Source organism: Pteropus vampyrus, unplaced genomic scaffold (genome assembly GCF_000151845.1).
Source record: "Pteropus vampyrus isolate Shadow unplaced genomic scaffold, Pvam_2.0 Scaffold23, whole genome shotgun sequence".
NCBI lineage: Eukaryota > Metazoa > Chordata > Mammalia > Chiroptera > Pteropodidae > Pteropus > Pteropus vampyrus.
The window spans coordinates 9,604,917-9,626,318 of NW_011888804.1; the positions used below are offsets into that span (position 1 = coordinate 9,604,917).

The 21,402-nt window shown below is 44.6% G+C and overlaps 2 protein-coding genes across 9 annotated transcripts in view; both read right to left on the reverse strand.

Moving 5' to 3' along the window:
* Positions 1 to 382: 382 nt before the first annotated feature.
* On the reverse strand, positions 383 to 9,058 carry CUNH12orf43 (chromosome unknown C12orf43 homolog). 6 transcript variants are annotated; one of them, XM_011355890.2, is made up of 8 exons: positions 8,876 to 9,057; positions 6,985 to 7,009; positions 6,817 to 6,875; positions 5,403 to 5,445; positions 5,125 to 5,223; positions 2,476 to 2,549; positions 1,830 to 1,920; positions 383 to 1,328 (listed from the first exon to the last, which is right to left on the reverse strand). In XM_011355890.2, the coding sequence occupies exons 1-8, from the start codon at positions 9,021 to 9,023 to the stop codon at positions 977 to 979; spliced, it is 891 nt and encodes a 296-aa protein (XP_011354192.1). In that variant the 5' UTR covers positions 9,024 to 9,057; the 3' UTR covers positions 383 to 976. The 6 variants fall into 6 exon arrangements, with proteins under 6 accessions (XP_011354192.1, XP_011354193.1, XP_011354196.1 ...); XM_011355891.2 differs by having other exon boundaries at positions 383 to 1,325; positions 8,876 to 9,056; XM_011355894.2 differs by lacking the exon at positions 5,125 to 5,223 and having other exon boundaries at positions 8,876 to 9,058.
* A 1,173-nt stretch (positions 9,059 to 10,231) lies between these two features.
* The window catches only part of OASL (2'-5'-oligoadenylate synthetase like), a 14,246-nt gene continuing 3,075 nt past the window's right edge, over positions 10,232 to 21,402 (reverse strand). The window contains exons 2-6 of one of the 3 annotated variants that reach the window (XM_011355899.2): positions 20,702 to 20,984; positions 19,665 to 19,843; positions 15,184 to 15,425; positions 13,225 to 13,372; positions 10,232 to 11,615 (exon numbers count right to left, since the gene is read on the reverse strand). In XM_011355899.2, coding sequence (XP_011354201.1) covers positions 11,145 to 11,615; positions 13,225 to 13,372; positions 15,184 to 15,425; positions 19,665 to 19,843; positions 20,702 to 20,984 — 1,323 coding nt within the window. In that variant the 3' untranslated portion in view covers positions 10,232 to 11,144. Of the gene's footprint in view, positions 11,616 to 13,224; positions 13,373 to 15,183; positions 15,426 to 19,664; positions 19,844 to 20,701; positions 20,985 to 21,402 lie in introns of those variants that run through there. The other 2 variants (XM_023528261.1, XM_023528262.1) reach the window with 2 other exon arrangements.

The window sequence follows — 21,402 nt, forward strand, 5'->3', positions numbered from 1 at the left end:
GTAAACAAGGAATGTGATCGGAAACTTCTTGCTTGTCCGCATGTCACCCAGATGGGGTTTGGCAGGCGGAGGGGCATCAGGGGCCTGAGAGCTGGGTCCAGCACATGCACTCTCATCCCCTACTTCTGTTCCCCTTGCTGTGCCGAATCTCTGAGGTAAAGCCATGAAGCCAGAATTTTACCTTAACCTAAAGCTTCTGCTCCTTTTTTCAAAATAGCCCCCATGCATGAAACTTGGCCCACAACACTTCCTGAAGTCTTGACACTGGAGGGCAGGAACTCATCTTGAGGGGTAGGCAGGAGGACTCCTCCTGTGTGAAGCTTATGTAAAATGTCTCATCAAGATTCAGCATGGACCAGGAGGCAGCACCCAAAACACTTTGTTACGTGTTGGGTCCGACAATTTATTTTTGATAATCTAGTTGGCTCAGAGATATGATCCTGTGTTGTATGTTTACGAATGTGGAACAAGAAAAACAAGAGAAAAACATCTCTTTCTTTCTCAATGTTATATCCAGTCTGTGTGGTATGAAGGGAGAAGTACAAGCTCTTTGGGCCTTGGCACTCTGGGGACCCCTTCCCTCATTTTCTTAAGATTATCTCCCACAACAGGCTGAGGATGTGGAGAAGGAAAAGGTCTCCCTTCACCCGCTCTCTTCAGACAGTAACGGGGTGATGGAAGCTTTACCACTTGGCCATCAGTGTTGAATAACTGGAAGGTCCCTTCTTCCTGAGGCCATGGAATGTTCTGGTACTACAGGTCTGCCCCAGCACCCAGTGGGAGCACAGGAGGGCAGGCCTTGCTTAGGCTTCTCACCCTACAACCAAGGCTTTGCCTTAACCCTTGGGCAAGCCCCTATCAGACCCTTGGGCAGAGTCTGAACTTGCCGGCCAAGTCCTTGAACTTGGAGAGGGAGGCAGGTCCTGGAAATGCCTCGTCGCTGGGGCTATTTGTGCCCTGTGACCGCTGGCTGGGGTCAGTTTGTGGGCACAGCTGCTGCACTCTTTGCTGGTGGGAACAGAGAGGCCTCACTGGCCTTCTTTGCCTTTTTCTTCCTTTTCTTCTTTTTGGTCCCAAGTGATGCCTGTTCTCCATTGAGCCTGGCCAACTCCTTTTCCTGCTTCCTGACTGTGGCCTTGCTTGTGGCGGTGGCTGCGGCCAAGTCCACGCTGGCTTCCTTCTTGGCTTTCTTTTTTGACTTCTTTTTCTTCTTCTCTGCCTCCTTCTCCACGCTGACGGGGCCGTGGATGGCAGACTCCTGGAGAATGTCGGAGGCTGACACAGCTGCTTCCCGGCACCGCTGCCACTCCTCGTCGCTCTCCTCGCTGCTGCAAAGGAAGGGCAGTTTGGGTCAGCTGGAGTCAGGACAGGCCCCAAAGCTGCCTCTCACTGCCTCAGTCTACGCCACCAGAAAGAGACTGCAGGAGGAGGCAGGCAGAGAGCTCAGGCTTGGGCGTGAAGCAGACCTGGGTTCCGATATTGGCTTTTCTGCTTCCTAGCTATGTGACCTCATTAAGCAACTTAACATCTCTGACCTTCAGTGTCTTCATCTATCAGATGGGATCTTCCTCGACCCCAGGCCTCATAGAAACATCCGAGGACTGAGGCGTCTGGCACAAGATGGGTGCTCAAAAAGCAGTAAACATCCCAAGCCAACCGCAAGTAGGACCTCTTCCCCCTCCCACTGTGGGCACTGTGGGTACTTCTTGAGCTATCTGGCAGGGCTCCTTCTTGGCCTGACCTCACTGCAATCTGCTTGGCTGGGACACTGTCCAATACAAAAAATGAGAAAAAAGGAGGTAACTTGAGGAGAGGGTGTGCGATCTCACCTGGAGCTGGAAGGCAATCGCTTTCGGCGGGGCTCAGGGGAAGCTTTCCTTGCAGGGCCTTCAGGGATGGATGTGAAGAAAAGGCGGAAGCCTAAAATCCAAAGGGGTGGAGTCAGCGCTGCCAGGTACTGACCCCGCTCCCAGTTGCCAAGGCTGCGCTGACTCTGTGCTCCAGGAGCTCCTGATCCGGAGGTGAAGACCTAGGAATCGCTCTTATCTAACCACCAAATGATGCCTCGTGTGATGAGGGCCACGCCTGATGCTGGCTAGAGCCAGAGGATGGGATGCTGGGGGAACGCCAACTGCCAAATCAGGTCAGCAAACCCTCAGCAGCTTCTGGAAGTCAGTAGTTGAGCCTCCTGCCTGAGGTGGCTTCCAAGGTGGCAAATGAGGTTGACATGGGGCAGATAGACTTAGACAGAAGAGGCTGTGGAGGGCAGCGGTAAGGAGCTCCTGCTCAGGGTTAGAGCCGAGGTCACCTTGGGCAAGTGACTTTACTTCTGAGGAGCTTCAGCTTCCCTTACAGTTCCCCCTATAAACGGGGGTATGCCTCAATAGTGGGCTGCGCAGATAATAGATAATATATCCAGACATACAGTAGGTGCTTACTAAATGAAGGCTGATATTAACAGTATAAACTACTCACCATCATCCTCTGGGGTGACTTTCTGTATCTCAGCCTTTGTTGGCTCCTTCATGACTTCTGAAATGGTAATGGAGCTAAGGAAGAGAAGATGGTTGATTTAGAATAAGATTTTGGGTAATAACAAAAAAAAATTTTAATTAAAATAATTTAAGTGGAGGGGAGAGAGGCATGTGATCTTAAATGCAAAAGCAGACATCACACTGGCCTGATGAGCATGCTAACACCTACAGCCATAAACTGCTAAAAAGTGACTGCCAGCTCAAAGTGCAATGCTTCATTTGTTTAAACCCCACTTTACTCCAGAAAATGCTAAAGAATTTTTAAAGAGACTCATAGTACAGCAAAATGAATACAATTTCAAATAGGGCAAAGAGAAAATAAATACAGGAGGGATAGAAAGAGTCGAAGTATGATCAGGAAGTCCTACATACTTGCAAGGAAGAATGCACACATTTTGCTCTGAGCTTCCTGGCGGCAAGCATGAAAAAGGAGGCATGACCAGTATAAAGAGTTCAGAGGTCAGATTATATAGTAGGGCAGACCTTTTTTTTTTTTTAACTTTTAAATTTTTAAAAATTCTGAGATAACTATAGATTGACATGCAGTTCTAAGAAATAATACGAAGAGATTCCACACACTCTTTGCCCAGTTTCTCCCTCTGGTAACACTGTGCATAACTGTAGCACAATATCATAACCAGAAAACTGATGCTGATACCATCCACTGACGTTATCCAGGCTTCAGAGAGCTGGGTTTTGAATCCTGGCCTTGTCACTTACTAGCCGTGTCTCTTTTGGCAAGTGACTTCATCTCTCTTAGCCTCTGTTACCCATCTGTACACTGGGAATGATAATGGTCCTTACCTTTTAAGGCTGTGACAGGATGAAACGAGATAGTGGATATCAAGCACTTAGCAGAGCCTGACACAAGCAGCTACTCAGTAAACGGTAGCTATGATGATGAGGAAGATGATTACTGTCATCTTTAAAGCAGTAAGTTTCACGGGACCCCCCAACATAAAAATAAACCCTCTCTCTAGAAGCACAGAGAGCAGGGAGAAATGCTGAGACCGGGAAGCGTGTCTCTGGTGAATGCAGGCAGGGAGAACAATGCTCTCGACAATGTCCTCGCAGTAGATACAGCAATGCTTTCTCCCAACAGCCTTCCGCATGTGCCAAAGGTATTTCCCAAAGTCCTGTATAGGAAATCAGTCTGGGAAGGAATAGAGATGATGCCACCCAGGCGCCTGACCTTGACGCAAGTTTCTATCACAGTGGTTAGATGTCAATCCGTAGGGAACATCAGGCAATGTCTGGAGACATTTTTGGCTGTCACAACTGGTGCAGGGGTGCAACTAAGACCTCATGGATGGAGACCAGAGATGCTGCTAACTACCCTTCACAGCACAGCACGGCCCCCCACAACCAAGAATGATCCAGTCCAATACGTCAATAGTGCCAAGGCCGAGAAACCCTGATCTCACAAAGGGACTAACTGGAGTACCATTTAAGACTCTTTGGAGAGAAACATAAAGCACTGCAGGGAATAGTCCGACCACAGTTGACCAGCATCTTGTTGGATTTCCACATGGGGAGACATCTGGTTTGGATCGCTGCAGTACCAGGTGGGCCCTGCTTACCCTGAGCAGAACGGTCAAGAAAGAAAACCGTTTTCAAAGGTTGAAATGCCAACTGACCTTCCTAAAAATGTTTCCCACATTCTCAAGTTGGGAGACTGGCACTATACTGTGGTGGTTCAGGCTACTGAGGTCTGGCTCCATGTTCTGTCTCAGAAGAGCAGCTGGTTATGTTCTGGGAGGGCTCATTTGTCCTTTTTGATGCCTACTTTGAATTGAAGGACTCGGGCCTGAACATCTTCACCTCCCTTTCAAAACCTGCTCTGCCAATCAGGAATGGATCTAGAATAGCATATCCCAAAATGTGTTCCATGCTATGTTATTGATATTCCATGAAACAAAGGGACTGTAGCCAAATGGCCCTGGAAACTGCTGGGCTGAACAAAGGTATAAAGGTCTCTTTACTACAGGACTTCTCAGAGCCTTAAATATAGCATTATGAAGCTGAATCTCCAAGGGCACATGGGGGTATGTAGACTGCAGTGTTTCTCAATGTCCTTGCTGTTGGATCTCTTTATTCTAGAGCTACACTCTAGACTTGTATTCCTTGGCACCTACTTTAAGAACACTGACCTGGATCTGTACAGATCGTATTCTCAAATGTAAGAAAGAGAACTGGTGCCATACTTGGCACACGTAAAGCACCCCAAAAACAGTAATTCTGCTCGTCCCTTGCCCTCCCGTGGTGGGAATGAGTTCTAGTTCTAGGGGTTTCTCTTATTCTCATGGTAGCAGGATGGCATAGTGGTCTAGAGCATGGCCTTTGTACTCAAACACACTTGGGTTCAAGTCCCAGCTCTGCTCCTTACTCCCTGTGACTTTATGCAAATGTTTTTTCCCGTGAAGAGCCTCTGTTTCCTCACCTAGAGAATAAGATGATAGATAGGACCTATGTGGTAGGGTGCTTATGAATGCAATGAGCTCTCCAGGGTGCCTACACTGTGAGCTCTCAATCAATGTGAGCATTATTATTCAGACTGATGAGGGCAGAAGAGAAGGTAAACTTCAGCTACCTGTCCAGTAGGGCTCCCAGCTTCTTGGCTACGTAGGCTCGGAATTCGGGGGTGGTCTGAAGCTCGTTGCCATCTTGTTCATGCTCATCCACCTTATGCCTACAACACACACAGAAGGACCTTGCTTCCTGCCAGCTCAGAAGCCACCCTATGAGGACAGGGACTACGTGTGCCTTGTTCACCCTGATGTCCCAGGGTCTAACTTAGTATTAGCACACAGCAGGAGGTCAATATTTGTTAAAGGAGTGGAAGAAACTTGAACCCAAAGTGCACAGTACCTGAGGCTCGGCTGGGTGGTTAGCAACTGATTAGCTGAGGCATCTGTGGAAATAATGAAAATTGAGGCATTTATAGAGGAAATAACTCACTGAATCTTCCCAACAACCCCATTAAGAGGGGTCACCATTATCCTCATTTCGCAGAAGAGGAAACTGAGGCAAGGAAATGCAATATAACTTAGCCATAGTCAAACGGCTAATAAGTAACAGTTAGAATAAGGACACAAGATCAACTGGCTCCACAGCCCCTCTCTTAACCACCATGTTGAACAGGCAAGTTTAAGTGTGATTTTATTCTAGTATTTACTAAGTGACTGCTAAGTGCCTGGCTGTGTGCTAAGTGCTGTAGAGGACAGAGAAGAAGATGGCTCAGTTATGTTGATCACATTTTTAAAGTCAAGACATTGGGGATGCCTGGCCTGGTCATTCATTCAACCAAATACTGAAGGTCTAACATTACCCAAGTGGTGGTCTAGTGGCCAAACAATTTAGACAAAGATCCCGGCCCTCGTGGAGCTTACACTCTAGTTGGTGGAGACAGATGACAAAAGAAACACACGATTGAAATATAAAATTAGACAATGATAAATACAGACAAAAACAAAGCAGAAAGGGAGGCAGGGAGTGCTGGCTGGGCGATCATTTTATCAAGGTGGCTGGGGAGGGCATCACCAATAGGTGACATGTGAACAGAGATTTGAGAGAAGTCAGAGTACAAGCTAAGTGGATATACAGGGAAGAGTCAAATGGAGGAAAGATCATCTGCAAAGGCTCTGAGGCAGAAGCCTGTCTGATGTGTTTTAGAGCCAGCAAGGAAGCCAATGTGGCTAGGGGAGCAGCAGAAATGGGAAACTTGTGGGGACCAGATCACAAAGGGCCTGCTGGGCCAGTGTGAAGGCCTGGGCCTTGAAGGAGGGGAGAAGCCACTGGAGGATTCTGCATGGAGGGACATAAACGAACTCAGGATTTTATAAAATTTCTCTGGCTACAGACATAGACTGTAGTGGGGCAAGGCCAGAAAGAGGAACATTACTGTAATAACTGAGATGGTGAGAAGTGGCAGCACTCTGGATATGTGTATTCTGAAGATAGAATCAACAGGACTTTGCTGATGGGTTAGATGGTGTGAGAAATGAATGAAAGATGGCTCTATGAGGGTTTGACTTGAGTAATGGGACAAAGTATGCTTGTGGATTTAAGGCGCTAAATGAATAAAATGGATACTTGGTAACTGGGCCCAATGCAGGGCCATGGTAGTCAGCAATTCCAGGAAACACAGTTTACACTGTGGTCCGTGTTCATGTGCTCTGGAACACAACCCAAAATGCAAAGTGCTTGATGGTCCTGGAGTTGGGTAATGTGGAACCCCGGGATAGACAGTCTTTAAAGACTCACTCCTTTTTCTTGAACTTACAATCACAAGGGAGAGGAGTATTTCTTCCGTCATGACCACCGAGCAATGGATGTGAGGTACTGTCATGGTACAGAAGCAGTATTAGACCCCAGCTCCCAGAAGATAGAATTCAGTTGAGCCCTGGCTCCTCCACTGACAAGCTGGGTGACCCTGGGCAAGTCACTTTACCTCCTCAAGCCTTTGTTTTCCTCATCTGTAAAATGAGAATAAAATCAACAACCTTCCAGAGTTTGTGTGAGGCCATAGTGAAGTTTTATATTGTTTCGGACACTTTGTTTGCATGTCCAGCCCCTTCCTGGATTTGTGAGCTACTGGAGTACATGGTCTGCCTCTTTTTAGCTTTATAGCCCCAGTTCTTGGCAAGATGTCTTGATATGAAAGGTTGCATACCTTTATCGAAGTGCACATTACCCTAAAGTTAATTTTTTAAATTAAAAAAATGAAGCCTGGGATCTGGGAACAAGTCAGATCCCAGCCTTTATGAAGTTCACATCACTTAACTTCCACTCACTAAGTATTTGTTGAGCAAGTATGGGCCAGGGTTGACGCAAAGTGCTGGGGATGCAGAATAAAAGAGAAAAAAAAACAAACAAACAAGTAGAGACAATTGTAGGAAGAAAGGAAACCACCACCTATGAAAGCAATCACACAAAGTATGATGGTGACAGACACAAGGCATATAACCCAGCTTTCCTGAAGAGGTGGTATCTCAGCTTTATTAAAGGATGAGTGGGAGTTAGGCAGGAGGGAGGGGGAAGCAGTGCATGTACAGACCAACCACATAACTGCTGTCATTTACTGGGCCTTTAATATGTGCCAAGCACTAAAGATGCATCATCTCATTAACTTCTCAACCTGATGGGGTGGGTACTACCCTTATCCCAACTTTACAATTGAGGAAATTTGGGTACAGTGAGATTTAAGTACCTTGTCCAAATTCTCACCACTATCGAGTGATGGAGATGAAAAGGCAGATCTGTGTATAAAACATGAAGAGAATATTGCAGTTATGGTGCCCAGAGATGAGAGGGTATAGTATGATCTGAAGCCTACCTATGGGAAATGCAGTGTGGCAGGATGGCAAGAAAGGAGAGGCAGCAGGGACTAGATTGCCAAAGGGTTTGTAAGTCCTTTTAAAAAGAAGTAGGGGGTTTTAACCATGCTTTGCCAAGGTCTGTTCTGGCAGTCTGGTAAAGCCTGGATCCCTTCTCAGAATGTTTTAAATGCATAAAATACAACACACAGGATTACAAAGAAAACCAATGATACTAAAATTCAGTTACCGTAATAGTAAAAAGCCAAATTTGGTATGCATTAAACAAAATCTGGAGATGGGGCTAAAAGTTATTGTAATTTTAAAGCAAGGATGAGTGTAAATGACTTTTTCCAACATTTTATTGTCAATAAAATAGTATTTTAATATATCTGCAAAGACCATAAAAGGGTATGAAAATCTGTGACTTTTGTTAGACCAAAGTAAGGGTATCGCTAAAGTTATTTGTGGCTTGTTGCTCGCATGCGAGATGAAAAAGGATGCTAAGTTTCAGATAGAAGTTAATAAAAGTAAAGATGAAATATTTTTCCCATTCCAAATTCACGTACCCTCTGGATTATGACTAGGTACTCCTATGATAAGGATTTCTGGACTTATTCCCAGGGAACTAGGGAGTCGCGGTCAGTTATGCTGGACATAGCTCACTGGCAGCCCCAGGGCGTGAAAATGTGTTGCAGGCTGAGAAAGGCTGGATGCGAGAATTCAGAAAGGGGGCTGTCTCAGTCATTTCGGAGAAGTGGCGGGCTGCCCAGTGTGCGGCAGTGAAGATGGGCTAAAGGGAGCAGTCAAGAGACATTCAGGTGCCTCAAATTCCCCGACTGAGATAATGGAACAATCCATACTGCTGCACCAGCCCGCGCTTTCATTCTGAACCCCATCCAGTCCCTGGAGCTCTCTCGGGAAAAGAAATCGAGTCTGGGTGACTCCTTCCTCACCATCCATTCTCTAAGGCCCCAGGGAAGAGCCTACGCCCTTCGGCTAGACTGCCTGAACACAGTCCCCTACCGGCTCTTGGCTTCTCCAGCCCCCTCGAGCGCTGCTCCAAGCCCCAGGCCGGCATTGCCGCTTCGCGGCACCGCGCCAGTTCCTCCGCATCGCCGCTGCTGCTGCTGCTGCTCTCCAAATCACTCACGGAACCTCTGGGAGCCGTCATCTTGAACCACCGCAAAGGATTGTGGGGAACGCTTCCACTAGCAACACCCTCCACGACCTCACGTGAGAGAGGAGAAGCGCAGGGCATTGCGGGAATCGTAGTTCTCAGACTAAGGCCCCTCTTGGCCATTGCATTGTCCTGGGAGTTTCCTCAAACCTAGGAATTTGGAAGTGCTTAAGAAATCAACGTCTCCATCCTTTTTTTGATGAGGTAAGTGAGACGTACAGAGGGGAAGGAATTGCCTAAGGTCATACAGGGGTTAATGATAGAACCAGAATTAGTTCCCAGGGTTTGATTCAATGTAGTTTCAATATTATCCATTTATTTCAGGAATCCTGAAATCTATCTGGGCAACAGAAACAATTTAGGAAGCTTATTAAAAGCAGGTTGTTGGGCCCAAAGAAAACCAACAGAATCAGAATCTCTCGAAAGGTGGGACTCAGGAATCAGTATTTCTTCCAATATTCTAGGGCTTTGCCTTTACTCAGAATATAATCTGTGAGCCAGCAGCACTGGCAACACTCAGGAGCTTATTAGAAATGCAGTCTTGGCTTCAACTTAGACTTACTGAATCACAATCTGTATTTAAATAATATCTCCAGCCTACTGGAGTGCACAGTACAGCTTGAGAAGCACTATCCTAGGTGATTTTGATGCACAGTTGGGTTTGGAAAACATTGGGCAGTTTCTTAGCTCAGGACTTTTTCATTCTCCTCATATATTGGACACTTTTAAATACTGACTCCCAGGACCCACCCAAGATCAACACGTTAGCATCTCTGTAGTTACACAGAATACTACACTGCGAAGGCTGAACAAAATCACTTTTGTCTGTGAAATGCTTTCCTTCATGTTTTATCTTTGAAGCTGAGTGTGTCAAACATTTTTAAAGGAAAATTTCTGGCCTCAGGCTTTTATATTACAAAAGAAAAGAAGGTGACTTTTAATTCCTTTTTTTTTTTTTATAAGAATATACCCACTACCTACAATGTGGGCTGTTCTGAGAATTATAAAGGATACAGAGATGTGGGATGGTCTCGCCTGTTTACCCTATGGAAAGGAGGCATTATTTTTGACCCCTGAAGACATAAAGAGGTGGAAATCAACAGACTACTATGGATAAATTACCCAGAGCCTGTTGAGAACCTATCACAAAATACATTTTATATTTTATGGTGAGTAGTCCATCAGAAAGCAGAGCAAAAGGGAAGGGGAACGAGGAATCTTTTTATTGGTTGACTGGAGTGAACTTAATCACATGATGTCTTGATGCTGTTATTTTCCTGAAGTCTTTGAAGCATTAGGTACTGTTTGTGTGTGTGCTTCAAGAGTTGAAGAGTTTTTATTTTTTACACTGTGTCATCCCCGCTCTCCCAGACTTTGCCTCTTTTTGTCTCAGTTTCCCTACAGTTTTCATTTCTCAGAGTTGAGAGGCTCAAAGGATTAAGCAATAACCACTAAGACAGCATTAGTATCTGTGGAAAGAAATGAAGACCATCTAAAAGAGAATGAACAAAGGTTATTTATTCCCAACTTGCTAGAGCAAGGGAGTCAGCCATCATCCCTTGCATTTGGCAGAGACTCAAAGACATGGGATGGGAAAGCTTTATAATGGAAAGAAGAGAAGGCTTCAGGTATGCCCTGACTGAGGTTGGTGTCCTGGGGAAGCTGGAGGTGGGTTATCTAGAAATAGGACATCCTATGTGATTGCTTAGAGAGCTTGTTTGGCTTTCTCTGGTTGGACCTGAATTGCAAGGGGGCAGGGGAGAATTAGGAAAGCTGTCAGTTATTGACTAAATCCTGACACTTTGGGGTCAATTACTGCACAGGTTGTGGTTTGGCTTCCCAGGTTGGTGGCTGCAGAGGCTACGGGTCAGAATTCTATTGTTGTTTATGGTCTGGCCATTGTCCACACGCATATCTAGTCTCTCTCACACCCCTCCTCATTCCTCTACTGGCAGGGAGAGCTAGGATAACTTTTAACAAAACTGGTGAAGACATGGAACCTCCCCAGCAGTGAGCTGGGAGGAGTGGTTGATAGGATGAGTCCTGGATAAGTTGGCAGAACTACAGGAAGTTTCCCTGAATAAATTAGTTGTGTGGAAACAGAGCCTCTCAGGCTTATTTCTTGGAGAGGATGAGAGTGTCGCTGTCCTCGATACCATAGCTCCCAAAAGCTGACCAATCCTGCAGGACTTGACCTTGGAACTTCAGCAGTTGCTGCTTTCTGAGAAGCCCCTGCCTGTCTTGTATCTGCTGCTTCAGGCTCAAGATGAAACTGTTGGGGTCGATGGCATATGCGTGACTCTCACCACCTGGATTCTTCACAAAGACCTGGATCTCAGGGGAGACAGTCTCCAGCAGATAGATGGGGATGTTAGAGAAGATTCCAAAATCGGCCAGGGAGCTGCGGCTGCTGAGGAGTTGCCGCTCACCACCAGGTATCTGGAAGGACAGACGCTGCAGACCCATGTAGCCGCGGCTCTGTCGAATCTTCTCTTTAACCTTCTTTATGGACTCATAAGGGTTCACCCTGAGGATCAAATCTGGGTAACCCCACTGCTCCACTGTCACCTGGATGTCTCGTGCCCTCTGTAAGGGAAAGGAGAGAGAGGGGTTAAGTCCACACTTCTTTGTCTCACATGCAAAAGTTCCCTTCACCTCATCTTTCAATAGGAGCAGCAGGAGCAGAAGCAGCAGCAAACATTTAGGGGGTGCCAACAACCTGCTAGGCCCTGTGCTGTGTGCCTTTTATATTCTTACTGCATTCTATTCTCACAGTAGCCCTACGAGGTTGGTTCTCCTATTATCCCATTTTACAGATGAGGAAATTGTGGTCGAGCAGGGTTAAGTGATTCATTGAACTTCGCAGAGGTAGTAAGGAGCAGAGCAGGTATCTGAACCAAGGTCATTGGCACTCCAGAGTGTGTTCTTTACAATCAGAGGCCACACTCAAGGGACCAAGAGTCCCAGGTGGCTGAAGAACACACCTGGAGGGTGATAGAGAGGGCCTGCCCTCTAACTGATCCTTTCAAGAGTCCCAGCATTGTCAAGTCTTCTGATTTTTCTAGAAAAAAAATCTTTGCACGATGGTTTTTACATTCAGGAAATATCCAGAGGCATAGACTTTTCAGCCCATCTTTGGGCCTCATTTGGCTGGCTGGTGGACTCCCAGTATGTAATATCTGCACCTTATTAGAGACCCTCTGCTTCCTCTTCTGCCGCTGCTCCAAGCAAGTCCACCTTTTGTTCTGGCACACACCTCGCCCCCGACCTCGACATTCTATGCGGACAGAGTGCCCTCTGTTCTGAGTGCCGATATCCCTCCCTGGATTTTAAGACCAACCTCAAGCCCTATTTTCTTTAAGAAATCTTGTCTGGTGACTTCGGACGTAACATTTATGTCCATTTCCAAAGCCACACAAAGACCTGGGTGTGAATCCTGATGCCTCTTAGCAGTGTGACCTTGGTTAATTACCTTAACCTCTCTGAGCCTCAATTTCCTCATTTGTAAAATGATGATAATGATAAAGATATAGTAGTAGTAGTAGTAATAATAATATTAATAATAATAACAATAATATTTGACTTTTCTACTTTACAGAATAGTCCCTGGACAAGCGCTTTGCAAATTGTAAAGTGCAATGAATAAAATAGATTATTATGACCTCTGCTTGTACTGTAGATTTGGCATCACATTATACTATTATTTAGCATTTTTCATTTCCTGAATATCTTCTCTGGTAATTCTTTCTAGCAGTTTTGTGCAAGTTTGTTTCAGAAACTTGCTTTCTAACAAAATGCAGTGAGTTTCTTGAGGACAGGGGCCATGTCTTATTTCTGAGCCACTATTGCCCCCTTGCCCCTGCCTCCCACCTGCCCAAGCTTAGTGCTGGCACAAAACAGCTGATTGAATTGACTTACCATGGCTCAGCTCATGAAAAATGCTAAATAATAGTATAATGTTATGGGAAGAAGAAAGAAAAGGAGAACAAGTATTTGAAAATAAGGAATCAGGCTCAGGCAGTTGAATAATTTTCCAAGTTCACAGAACTAGTGGGTGGTGGAGCCAGGCCTCAAACTGTCTGACTCTAATGCCCTGTTGGCGCCATTGATTCAGAAATAAATAAGTAAACACTATACAGTTATCTCATTCTGGGCTTCAAGCCCCTGGCAGCCAGCCCAGAGAGGAGCCATTAACCTTTATGTTCCAGCTGGGGATTGGGTTCTCCTTGTCATCATAGCAACAGTCCTGTTTCAGGCACTGGTTGGCTCTCTGTGCGACTATGTCCCATCTGTATCCTTTCGCCACGTTGTGGGTGGGGTCAGCTGGATCCAGGATGATGGGCCTGTAACACAGAGAGAGGGTGCCCAGGGCACTTTCTGGTTTGGAGGCCTGCAAGTCAGAAAGAAGCCTTCTTGGCCATTATCTCTTCAAGCCCCTGAGCATCTGTTATGCCCAGAGCCCTGGGCTGTCAGTCCAGGAGGGCCCAGAAACACTGCTGAAGAGTAGCAGGATAGAGACCATTAGATTTCCAAGAGCTTCTCTTGGGGAGAGTTTTCTAGGTGTTTGTGAGGCATTTTGGCAGTGCGTGTGTTGGGGGGGCTGAGACGCCAAAAGGCATGCTGAAGCAATAACAGATGCCCACTCAGGCAGATGGGCTTCTTAAGTCCAGAAACTTAATTTTGTTCACAGTTTGGAACTAGAGCAGCTGAACTGCTTTGAATAATGGTAAGAACATCATCTCCAACTACTGATATTTACTAAGGCACTGGGCCAAATCCTATGTGAATTAACCTTTTTTAATCCTGACAACAATTCCATAAGGTAGAGACTAGTGTTATTATTGTTGTTGTTGTCCCCATTTTATAGATGAGGAAACTGAGGCACAGATTTCCCTAAGTTCTCAAAACCAGCTCAGCTCAAAGGATTCTTACCCATCTCCACTGGCTCAACAGAGGAGAGGCTGAGCTGTCTCCAAATGTCTCTTCCCTATATAAATGTAGAATAAATATTTTAAAGAATATTGGTTTGAAGGGGGTCTAAGAGCCTCCTTGGGCTGCATGGGACGACCACATGTGTTGGATGCCAAGCCCATGATAAGAGCTGGCCCTTGTACTCCATGGGCTTTTGACTTACTTATCAGGGAGCTGTGACTTTATGTGACAGAATGTGATGGTGGGCTGTTGGAGTAAACTGAACATTTTAGGCTCCATGTTGGCTACTCCCAACATCCCTGGCTCCTTGAAATCATCCTGTCAGGTAACGGAGCCAGGCTGTCTTATGGGGTGGGGTCATATAACCCAAAGTGACCCACCAGGGGACCTGACACACAGGGCCTGTGCCCAGTGATCAGACTGGTTCTCTCTGAAGTTTCCCAGCGTCCCTCCTGTGGACTAACCTGCAGTTGCCTCAGTGGTAATCACCTTGATATATGCCCTTTGTTGCCATCTCTCCCTTTCCTTCTTACTTTCTCACTTCATTATTGGTGCTTTCTGAAATCTCCTTTCAGAAGGAGGGACGCTGGGAAATAGTGTATTACACATGACCCAGGGGGGAGTCCTTCCATTTGAGATGAGAGAGAGCTCAGGTGTTTATCCAGCTGCTTCTGACAGGCAAAAGGACACAGGTGCTGACAGTGGAGGCTGAGCCAGGCTTCATGGAAATGGTAAAGGCCCCGGGGATGCAAATGGGCACCAGCAGCACGTGCAACAATAGTGAGCATTTATTCGGCATCTACCCTGGGCTAGATACTAGAGGCCCTTTGCATATATTTTCTCTGACCCTCACAACAGTCCTGCATTGTTGGTGCCAGTAACTCCCGTTTTACAAAGAAGAAACTGAGGCTCACAAAAGTGAGAAAAAGGCAGAGCTGGGATTAAACTTGGATCTCTATAATTCTTTCCACTTTCCCCTGCTGTCCCTAAAAAGCACTGAAGTGGTCTTTTGCAGGCCACAGAGCTAGGGTAGTGTGGAATGGTGGCTTGAGGAACAAGAAAGGCTTAGAGCTGCTAAGGCCCCTGGCAATTTTGAAAGGCTGTATGAGATTTCAGTGTGGCCTTACTACTTAATAGAGCCCACCTCTAAAACTCGATACCACCTTTTCCTCAAATCTTTCTTTTCTCTCTCAGATGTGGTTGTTAAGCAGGGGCCCAGTACCTTTCTCTTTTTAGCTGTTTTCTGACAAAGTCCTCGATGACTGGGTTCTGGAATGTGTAATACTTGGTCCAGTAGATACAGAGTAAGTCATACTCCTGGAGCAGTTCCATCACAGTGGTGAGGCCTTCCTCCAACCTGAAATTCTTATCCTCCTGTGTGCCCATTTCCCAGGCGTAAATGGTCAGTAGCTCGAGGGCATAGAGAGGGGGCAGCATGGCCCTGGGGCACTTGGCTTTCACATACTGTTGGAAAAGATGGGAAGAGAGAGACCCCAAGATTCTGTGTCAGGATGACATTGGACCAGAAACTGGAAAATCCAAATTCTCGTCTCAGCTCTGTCACCTACTGTTGTATAATCTTGGCTGTATAATCTTGGCCAAGTCACTTTCCTTGTCTGACCCTCAGTGGGTTTCCCAATTTTAGAATTAAGGGGCTGGGTTAGTCCAGTGGGTTTCAAACTGTGCTGGACATAACTTCTAGCACAGAGTTACGAAGAGGTATCTCAAAGAGTGAGCAGGTTGGGCTCTGCCATCAGGATCCCAGCCAAAGCAGCTCCATTTTAATCCAATTTAATGTATTGGGCTTCTGAAAGGTTTCCTTTAAAGAAAGGCTTCTTAGCTAAAGAGAGAATAAAGGGCAGAGGACTGCAGGACTAGGTAACAGCTGAGATTCTGTGAACATTAGGGTTACTTCTCAAGCAGACATTTCTTTTTCTCCATTGTGTAGAGGCCATGCTGTTCAGATGGGATTGACCCCACTCTCCATAGCAGGGTGGGTCCTGACTGGACAGGGCCATCAGTATAAACCTATTCATTCCTCTTGCCAAGTGACTGGTTCAAGAAAAGCCTTCTGATTTAACTTGGCTCAACTTGAGTAAAGCCTAGTTCTTTTGTTCAGTGTGTGGATGTGAGGGCAGGAAGAGCTGTGGCCATTTTCCATCGTGAGGGAAACCAGCCTGATGACATAGAGGAGAAAGAAACTAAATTATAGAGAAACAGCTGGAGCCATCACCAGTGCCTGACTCCACCCCCTCTTAGATGATAATAAGTTTAAGCTTTTATACATGTGAGCCTTTCATTTCTTTTAAGATCTTTAACAGACTATTTAATGATACGTTAAAAAAGAAAAAAAAAAGAAAAGAACTATGTTGTTATTACACAATGTTAATAATGTAATAACATGTAATGTAATAACATGTAATGTGTAATAACATGTAATAATGTAATAACATGTAATGTGTAATAACACATAATAATACACAGGCTAATATTCTGTTTTTGATGGATATGTAAGAAAATAACCCTTTCTTCTTAATCTGTCTCCTATTCTCAATATAGGGCTATATTTATGCAAACTAAGATAAAATATTCTTTGAATGATGTATCATTCCAACCGATGCCACAGAATAAAAACTTCCTATAAAAATTTCTACTATAGATTATAAAGTAACAAATTCTCAGAAAAACAAAGATAATTATTCTGTAAAATAATAGTATATGTAAATTGGCCCTGCTTACAAAACTATTTGGAATGGTGGTTAAATGTTCATGAAGCAATTTTATTAGTTCCTGTTCATGACTATGTAGTATTTATATAAATTCAATAAAAATGTGTCCTTCCTATCAGGATAGAATCAGATAAATCAATTCATCGGTAATATAATGATAAAAATCAAATTTATAAATAAATTTGTATTCATGCCAGAAATCTTATGCAATTAGGTATGATAATCCCATTATTAAGAATCAAGGACAAAATAAGATACCAAAAAGACAAATATTATATGCTTTCACGTATATGAGGGAGCTAGAACAACTAAATTCATAGAGAAAGGAAGTAGAAATGTTGGTTGTCAGGGTCTGGGGAGAGGATAAAATGGGGAGTTATTGTTTAATGGGTACAGAGTTTCTGTTTGGGGTGACAAAAAAGTTTTGAAAATAGATAGTGATGGTGTTTATACAACATTGTGAATGTAATTAATGACACTGAATCGTACACTTAAAATGGCAAAAAAAAAAAAAATCCCCCCCAAATAAATAAACAAAAAACTTATATCAAAAGCTCAACCAAAACACTGAGGAATGTCCCATATTGTTCCCAGAATGGCATTGAATTAAATACTTCAAAATATAAAAGAATAAACATCAGTTTATTGGTAAATAAAAAGAAAAAAAATCAAGAACAGCCCTTCACATGTGGAAATGATGCTTATAAAGTCCCTCCTGATACTGACCTGATACTGTTGTAAGGCTTGTGAAAGCCAGCATTATTGATAGTAAAAATAATACTTTTTTGGTAGGCCATGGGTGAGCATTAACAATCTTGGACATCTCTGAGATCAGTGAGTGACGTCCTCACAGTTACGACTGGACAGACGAAACCTAGAGAAGCTAAATTATATGTTCCTGTGATGAGAAAAATAACTTTTATTTTTCTCAGTTTTTGAAACCGGTGAAAAATAACTTTGTTTTTCTGAGTTGCTACCTTGGCGTTTTACAGTATGATAACCCTGCTCACACCCAGAGTCTGGACTTTTAGATAGAATTCGAGTTGAGGATTCCTGCCATAAGGTCCTGTTTTGCTTCTTCCTCCTCCCCACCCCACCCCCCACCCCCAGGCTCCTTTTAAAATAAGTTAAGCTTGGGATGTTAGTGGCCTCTACCCCAATCACCTTATAAGTAGTAAGTACTTGCTACCCCCTGTTAGCTCCTGGCTTGAGTGGGAGGGAGGACAGCCCTTCACCTTGGCTTACTGCGCCCCCTTGCTTCTGGGATCTGAAGGTAATAAATCCTGTGACTACTTTCTTTGCAGTTCTATTGAAACTGCCTTCAGTGAACGTGACCCAGTGAGTTTCACTTCCCTGAAGTGGGAATTCTGAGGCTGAGGGAGCCACTACCCCTCGTGGTAGCTGTGCTTCCTCATTCAGCAGGTCGTAATCTGCATATTTTTAATTCAATATACCAGTTCTGGCTTCTCAACGTAGTCTTTTGGTCCCTGACCACAGTACATGAGCTGATAAAAACAATAAAATACTACTGAACCGTGAAAGTCAATGACGACACCTGAGACTTGACAAAACCTCCAGACAAAAACAATTAACCTTTTTAGCATCCGGGGGCTCTAGTTTTGTTTACCATACAATATGAGCTCTTTATGTCCTTATGGATCCATCAACACATCTAAATAAAACTTGTCCAATAAAACATCAAATTAATAATACTGAATCAAAAAATGGTTTTATGGTTTTATATGTGGTCAAATCCTTGTCCTAGGGGCAGAAGCTTGAACAAAGGGAGGGCTATAGAAGTGAAGTTGATACATTGTCCCATGGACATTATAAATAAACATGCATATTATATGCAGGAAGAAAACATTTTGCTCCCTGAAACAAACAAATAAACAAACAAAGCAATGGAACATTCTGTTGAGTTCTAGCGAAACCCACAAAATCGTGGATCATTTCCTGTAAGTGATTGTCTTATCAATAAAAACAATTTTATTCTTGACTTTGGGAATGCTAATGTCTGAAGATATATCACAACCTTGGTTGATGTGAGTAATCATTTAAGTAAATTGCTGTTTTCTCAGCATAAACTAACTGTAAACTTGCTAACCTTGGTAATTTCCTGATTTTTATCTTTCGATACATTTATTCTTTTTTAACTGAGTCCTTCTGAAATCCAACTCTTACCATTTTTTAAAATAAGAAAGCATATTTTAATTGTTCTAATTTTGTGTTTGTTTCTGAGTCCTCCTTTCATAAATTTAGATAACTGTTCATCTGGATTTTTTTAATATAAACCTTATATAAATTTTTATTTAAAAACTACGAAGTAAATAATACAGAATATAAACTTCATTCTAAAAAATCTCTCCAGGAATAAATATATACATCTTGACCTATATCTTAAAGAGATATACGAATTTCTCTTAGCATTCCTATTTTTTCAATTACAGTTGAGGTTCAATATTGTATTGGTTTCAGGTGTCATTTGGATATTTTGAAATATACACAGTACCACGCAGACATCACATGTGAGCTCTAAAAAGTGGCTGCTATGGTTATATTCACTCAGTAAGGACCATGATACTTAGGAACTGGATCATTTGGAGGGAGAATTGGTGCAAGATGGAATGATCCTTCCTCTTTAAAAGATCTTCCTCCTCTTTTTAGTCCTTAGCCAGCTGAGATTAACATCCGGAGATCCCAGTGAAGTTGACATCAGCCAGTACTGGACTGCAACTGGAGCATTACAAGCACTTGTATACTGAAATTCTGTATATTTTCCTTCTCTTCACTCCCTCGCCTTTCTTCATCTTCATTGTTTCAATTGACAGTTCAAAAGACTAGCATTCTCTCACCCCCCACTTCCATTTTTCCTTGAGCCAGTTTCCTGAGTTAACAAATCCAGTCCCTTCCTTTTCTTCTTCCCCTCCCTCCTCCATCTCCCCTTCCTGCCCCAAACTGGCAGCCCCCTTACCTGCAGGTACCAGTGTTTTACCAGCCGCAGGAGGCTTTTCAGCTTGGTTGGCTGATGTTTGACGAAGTTTCTCTGCAGCTCACAGAAGGATGCAGAGAAATTTCCAGGGTAACTGTTGCAGGCCTCGATCAGACTCTCATAGACCACAGGGTGTGGCTGAGAATTGGGAATTGAATGTCCTGGGATTAGAGGAAACGAAGAAAGAGAGCGGGGATTTAGGACTCCCCAGGTAGCTAGCTCAGTGGTCTGTGCGGGGTAGCCTACTAATTCACCTGAGTATCACTCCAGGGAAACCTGAGACCTCATAGCCTGAGAAAATAAAGGTTTGCCTTGTTGATTATCCTTCTGGAGAAACAAAAGTGGGTTTTCTCATCCTCAGGCCACTCAAGGACTGTTGTCTTTCCTTGATGTCCCCAACACTTTCTTCTAATGTCTGTTTTGGATCTCTCTCTCAGCCATTTATTTAAACCTCCCATCACTGTAGGGAACACCCAGTTCCAGATAAGAGAGCTGAGCTCTGAGAGCACACTTACGGAAGGGTGTACTGCTCTGGTGAGCATCACAAATGCATTGGTCCGGTTGTTCTGCGTGGTAATTTGTAACGCTTCTTCCTTTCTCTGTCTCACTCCCCTATTCCCTACCAGTGTTTCTCGGGGCTGCTCGTCCTCAAACCCTTGTCTCAGGGTCTGCTTCTGGAAAAGTCCAAACAATGACAGGCTCCCTGCACCTGTGGTAAGTACTACAGAAGCACCGAAGTTACTCTTCTAACTCCCCTCCATGGGTCTCGCCTTCTCTTGCAATCATATGTTTATTTATTTATCTGTGACTCTTTGAGAAATCCGTTTCCCAATGTGAGCCATGAGACAGCCAGAGTCCTGTCAGTCCTATGCACTGCAGTCGCCCAGCCCACAGCACAGCACATGGGCTGAATGGATGGAGGCAGGTATCTGCATGTGGCCATGCATGAGAAGGGAGGCAGTTGCAAGTCTCTTGGGAAGGACAGGTGTGTGAGTTGGGTGGGCTTCCTCTCCCCTTACCCATGGCCCTATAGGCAGGCACAATGGTGACAGTGATGGGCTCTGCAGTCTTCATAGTCTGAATGGTGAAGACAAAAGCATCAGGCGCTCCCTGGACCACTCCTATCACCTCGAGCCCAAGGGCCACCAGGTCATGGCAATGCCACAGCTTTTTCCATATCAATCTCAAAACAGCGTGGTGGTGCTTGGCCTCCTCCTGGAAGCTGTGGAAACAACTCAGGAACACCACCAGCTCCACCTCCGTGCTGCTCCTGAGCGCTGTGCCATTCCCGAAGGAGCCCACCTGCAGAACACAGAGCCCTGTCACCCCGAGGCCACTGCCTATGCCAGGCAATTCCCGAGGGTCTTTACATATTTAATTCTCACCATAACCCTGACGGATGGGTGGGTAGTACCAACACCCCATCTTTACAGTTCAGAGAACTGAGATGTCAAGAGGATGAGCCACTTACCCATGGTCACACAGTATGCAGCCTGACCCTAGAGCCCAAGCTTCTTATTTGCCACACTGTATCCTTCCAAGACTCTTCTCATCCACAGATTCATGTCTGTTCTAATGGAATATGAATGCCTACTCCATGGGGTTGTTTGAGGATTCTTGGGGGTCTGAGTAATTTCATGATATTAAAAAGGAGGTGGGCACAGGATTTCCTGGTGGATAAAAGCCATGGGCTGTGGAATGGGGCAGCCTGACTCTGACC